Here is a 5,210-nt window from a genome sequence, read left to right as displayed (position 1 = left end):
GTAGTTTGTGACTGTAACTTCTCACCTGTGTGTTCACGTTGTTACTGTGAGTGTAGCCTCTCGCCTGTGTTCACATTGGTGTTGTCTGACTGTAGCCTCACCTGTGTTGACATTGTTGCTGACTGTAGCCTCTCGCCTGTGTGTTCACCTTGTTGCTGTGTGACTATCCTCTTGCCTGTATATTCACATTGTTGCTGTCTGACTGTAGCCTCTCACCCGTGTTCGCCTTGTTGCTGACTGTTGCCTCCCACCTGTGCGTTCACCTTGTTGCTGTCTGACTGTAGCCTCTCGGTTGTGTGTTAACCTTGTTAGTGTCTGATACTCGCCCCTCAGTTGTGCTCACCTCGTTGCTGACTGCAGCCTCTTGGCCATGCGTTCAGCTTGTTGCTATCTGACTGTAGCATCTCACCTGTATATTCACCTTGTTGCTGTCTGACTGTAGCCTCTCGTCGGTGAGTTCACCTCGTTTCTGACTGTAGCCTCTCGGTTGTATTTTGACAGCGATACCCTCCTGTTGTCACCACCCTCCGGCTCACACCGCTGCCCTAGCGCGCTCTAACACCAGGCAGCGACCCGGCGCCCAGTGCCAGGCGCTGCCATGTATCAGCCTTACAGATGAATCCCAGCATGTGGTACATCATGCAATCCATCCAAAGCAAGTACTCGCTGTCGGAGAGACTGATCCGAACTATCGCGGTCCGCTCCTTCCCACACGACAATGTTGAGGACCTCATCAATCAGGTCAGTGAGAGGGGGATGGGGCTCACAAACAGAGTCAGGACCTCATTGTCTGACTGTGGGTGGGTGTGTGAGTGGCTCAGGCATTGGCGATACCGTCACTGAATCGCCATGCCCACTGTCAACATCCTGGGGGTTACCATCTCCGAGAGAGAGAGAGAATCTAACCATCGCCCCCTGGACGTTCAATAGCGTTACCGTCACTGAATCCCCCTTCCCCTCCACTATCAACATCCTGGGGGTTACCGTCTCCGAGAGAGAGAGAATCTAACCATCGCCCCCTGGATGTTCAATGGTGTTACCGTCACTGAATCCCCCTTCCCCTCCCCACCACTATCAACATCCTGGGGGTTACCGTCTCCAACAAGAGAGAGAGAGAGAGAGAGAGAGACAGATAGAATCTAACCATCGCCCCCTTGACGTTCAATGGCGTTACCGTCACTGAATGTCACTGAATCCCCCTTCCCCACCCCACTATCAACATCCTGCGGGTTACCGTCTCCAACGAGAGAGAGAGAATCTAACCATCGCTCCCTTGACATTCAATGGCATTACCGTCACTGAATCCCCCTTCCTCCCCCACTGTCAAAATCCTGGGGGTTACCATCTCCGAGAGAGAATCTAACCATCGCCCCTGGACGTTCAATGGCGTTACCGTCACCGAATCTCAGCACAGAAATAGACCCTTCGGCCCGTCCCGTCCGTGCTGACCCAGATATCCCTAACCTAACCCGGTCCCCATTCCCCAGCACTCGGCCCATCTCCCTCTAAACCCTTCCTGTTCCTGTCCCCCATTCAGGTGCCTTTTCAATGCTGTCATTGTACCCCTCGGGTCCCTTTCCCCCTCTCACCTTAAACCTACCCCCCCTCTAGTTCTGGACTCCCCCCACCCCAGGGGGGAAAAGACCTTGTCTATCCACACCCCCCTCGTGATTTTATAAACCTCTATAAGGTCACCCTTCAGCCTCCGACGATCCAGGGAAAACAGCCCCAGCCTGTCCAGCCTCTCCCTGTAGCTCAAACCCTCCAATATCTTTGTCAATCTTTTCCGAACCCTTCCACAACATCCTTCCTGTGGCAGGGAGACCGGGATTGAACACAATATTCCAACAGTGGCCCCTAACCAATGTCCAGTACAGCTGCAACATGACCTCCCAACTCCTGTACTCAATACTCTGACCAATAAAGGAAAGCATACCAAACGCCGCCTTCACTATCCTATCTACCTGCGACTCCACTTTCAAGGAGCTATGAACCTGCACTCCAAGGTCTCTTTGTTCAGCAACACTCCCCAGGACCTCACTGTTAAGTATAAGGTCAATGGCGTTACCATCAATGAATCCCTTTCCCTTCACAATCAACATCCTGGGGGTTGCCAGATCCATCAAGAGAATCTATCTCCCCTCCCTATCTCTGTGTGTGTCACCCCCTCCAGCCCCCTACACCCCCTCCCTATCCCTGTGTGTGTCACCCCCCTCCAGACAGTGATTCCCACATCCCCTGAGTGTATTAAAAGACAGAGAGTGAGTGCATGTGGAAGGGGTTATCAGTGATTGGAGCAGATGAGTCTTTCATCCTTTGGTTGCTGTGTGTTCTCTCCCACCCTCACCTTCCCCTCCGCCCGCTAACCGATGACAGGGAGCTGATATCAACTGTACCCATGGCACACTCAAGCCCCTGCACTGCGCCTGTATGATGGCTGACCCAGACTGTGTGGAACTACTCCTGGAGAAAGGAGCTGAGGTAAATACAGAGGGAGGGTCAGTGCTGAGGGAGGGTCAGTGCTGAGGGAGGGTCAGTGCTGATGGAGCGGGTGCTGTGGGAGGGTCAGTGCTAAGGGAGGGTCAGTGCTGAGCGAGGGTCAGTGCTGTGGGAGGGTCAGTGCTGAGGGAGTGGGTGCTGTGGGAGTGGGCGCTGCTGGAGGGTCAGTGCCGAGATGATAGGCGACAGTTGGAGGGTCAGTGCTGAGGGAACCCTTCTGTTAATTAACCCACTCGGAAAACCTCGCCTCGTAATCTGTTAAAACCTTCAAACGTCGGAGAACTCCCTAAATTCCGCTATCCGGTGAAAACAACATCAATTCATTGTTTTAACCTTGAAAGCCAACACTGAATGACATCTACTGACACCTCACTCAAACCTCCGTCAATATGGTGTTCCGGTAAAACACTTATTAAACCTACATCAGTACGCTGTTCCTGTAAAACACTTATTAAACCTATGTCAATATGCTGTTTAGATTAGATTACATTACAGTGTGGAAACAGGCCCTTCGGCCCATTCCGGTAAAACACTTATTGAACATACGTCAATATGCTGTTCCGGTAAAACACTTATTAAACCTACATCAGTACGCTGTTGCTGTGAAACACTTATTAAACCTATGTCAATATGCTGTTCTGGTAAAACACTTATTGAACATACGTCAATATGCTGTTCCGGTAAAACACGCGGGAATTGAACCCGGGTCTCAGGCGCTGTGAGGCAACAGTGCTAACCACTGTGCCACCGTGCCGCCCACACTTCTGGTAAAACACTTATTAAAATTACGTCAATATGCTGTTCCGGTAAAACACTTATTAAACCTACATCAGTACGCCGTTCCAGTAAAACACTTATGAACATACGTCAATATGCTGTTCCAGTAAAACACTTATTAAACCTACATCAGTACGCTGTTCCGGTAAAACACTTATTGAACATACGTCAATATGCTGTTCTGGTAAAACACTTATTAAACCTACATCAGTACGCTGTTCCAGTAAAACACTTATTGAACATACGTCAATATGCTGTTCCGGTAAAACACTTATTAAACTTACTGAGCCTCCTCGTTGTTTTCCAATCAAAGATCTCCTTGAATCGTCTTCTGTAATTTTACTGCGAGTGCAGAAAGTTGCCTTTCACAGTGAGATGTATATCTAACGTCTCGGCTCTCTCTCTCCCCCCAACCCCTCGATTGTTGCCGTCTCTCCCACTTCAGGTGAACGCCGTGGATGGCTACCACAGGACGGCGCTGCACTACGCGGCCGAGAGAGATGCGGGCTGTGTGGAGATCCTGCTGGGGTTCGGCGCGGACCCCAATTCCCCGGACGGCAACATGGACTCCCCGCTGCACTGGGCTTCCTACCGGGACAGGCCCGAGTGCGCCCGAGCGCTGCTGGGGGCCGGTGCAAGGGTGGACGCCCGCGACTACCACCGGGACACCCCGCTGAGCTGGGCCGCCTCGCGGGGCAACCTGGAGAGCGCCCGGGTCCTCCTGGAGTACGGGGCGCAGGCCGGTGCCCGCAACCTGAAGGGGCAGACGCCGGCCGCTCGGCTGATGGCGCTGCTGGCCCGCGGTCTGGGTGGGCCGCGTGAGGAGGAGTGCCTGGCCCTGCTTCGCGAGGCCGAGGGGCAGGCGCCGGCGGGGGGAGGGGGAGGTGGGGGGTCTCGCCAGGGTGCGGGGTGCCCCGGGCCGGGCAGCCTGAAGGGGCTGAGCCGCCGGGAGGTGCGGCGCTGTCTGGGCGCCCGGCACCTCCCGGCCGCGGTGGAGACGCTGCCCCTGCCCGTGGCCATCAAGCGTTACCTGCTGCTGGTGGGGTGAGCGGGGGGGGGGGCGGGAAAGAGGAGGCCATTCGGCCCACTCTCCTCCCTCCTCCAGCCTGCCACATGGAAACAGGAGGCCATTCGGCCCCCTCTCCTCCCTGCTCCAGCCTGCCACACGGAAACAGGAGGCCATTCGGCCCCCCCCTCCTACTCCTCCAGCCTGTCGCACAGAAACACGAGGCCATTCGGCCCCCTCTCCTCCAGCCTGCCACACAGGAACAGGAGGCCATTCAGCCCCCTCTCCTCCTGCCTGTCACTCACGAACACGAGGCCATTCGGCCCCCTCTCCTCCTGCCTGTCACACGGAAACAGGAGGCCATTCAGCCCCCTCTCCTCCAGCCTGCCACACGGCAACAGGAGGCCAGTCGGCCCCCCCCGCTACTCCTCCAGCCTGTCACACTGGAACACGAGGCCATTCGGCCCCCTTTCCTCCTCCTCCAGCCTGTCAAACAGGAACAGGAGGCCATTCGGCCCCCTTTCCTCTTCCTCCTCCAGCCTGTCAAACAGGAACAGGAGGCCATTCGGCCCCCTTTCCTCCTCCTCCAGCCTGTCACACACGAACAGGAGGCCATCAGGATATACTTGAGCCTCCAGCCTGGTGGATGATGCAGGTTGCGATCACAGCCCACTCCCCGTGATAACTAATATATAAACGTAGGGGTATGTTTCGGGACAGTATTTGTTCGGTGCCCAGTGTGTGCGCGTGCGCGTGAATCCCTCAATGCTGCTCCCACAACGTTTTACACTTGCAATGCAAGAATTTTAATAAAGATCAGAGACGTATTCAGCGCGTCGCCACACGTTGTCTTTGCTACAGTCTCTCTACCACCCACCTCCCTGTCCCAGTGAATGTCACGACCTCCTCCGGCACCCTCCCTATCTCT

At 54.9% G+C, this 5,210-nt stretch overlaps 1 protein-coding gene across 1 annotated transcript; it reads left to right on the top strand.

Annotated features, from left to right (window-relative positions):
• Positions 1-504: 504 nt before the first annotated feature.
• On the top strand, positions 505-5,109 carry asb8 (ankyrin repeat and SOCS box containing 8). The gene is made up of 3 exons (XM_043685111.1): positions 505-741; positions 2,377-2,481; positions 3,722-5,109. Exons 1-3 carry the CDS (start codon positions 616-618, stop codon positions 4,322-4,324), a joined length of 834 nt encoding a protein of 277 aa, XP_043541046.1. The 5' UTR covers positions 505-615; the 3' UTR covers positions 4,325-5,109.
• The last annotated feature ends 101 nt before the right edge of the window (positions 5,110-5,210 follow it).

The sequence above is a fragment of the Chiloscyllium plagiosum genome, unplaced genomic scaffold (assembly GCF_004010195.1).
Source record: "Chiloscyllium plagiosum isolate BGI_BamShark_2017 unplaced genomic scaffold, ASM401019v2 scaf_82327, whole genome shotgun sequence".
Taxonomy (NCBI): domain Eukaryota; kingdom Metazoa; phylum Chordata; class Chondrichthyes; order Orectolobiformes; family Hemiscylliidae; genus Chiloscyllium; species Chiloscyllium plagiosum.
The sequence above is the reverse complement of the archived record's forward strand: the minus strand, read 5'-3'. Positions and strand labels throughout refer to the sequence as shown.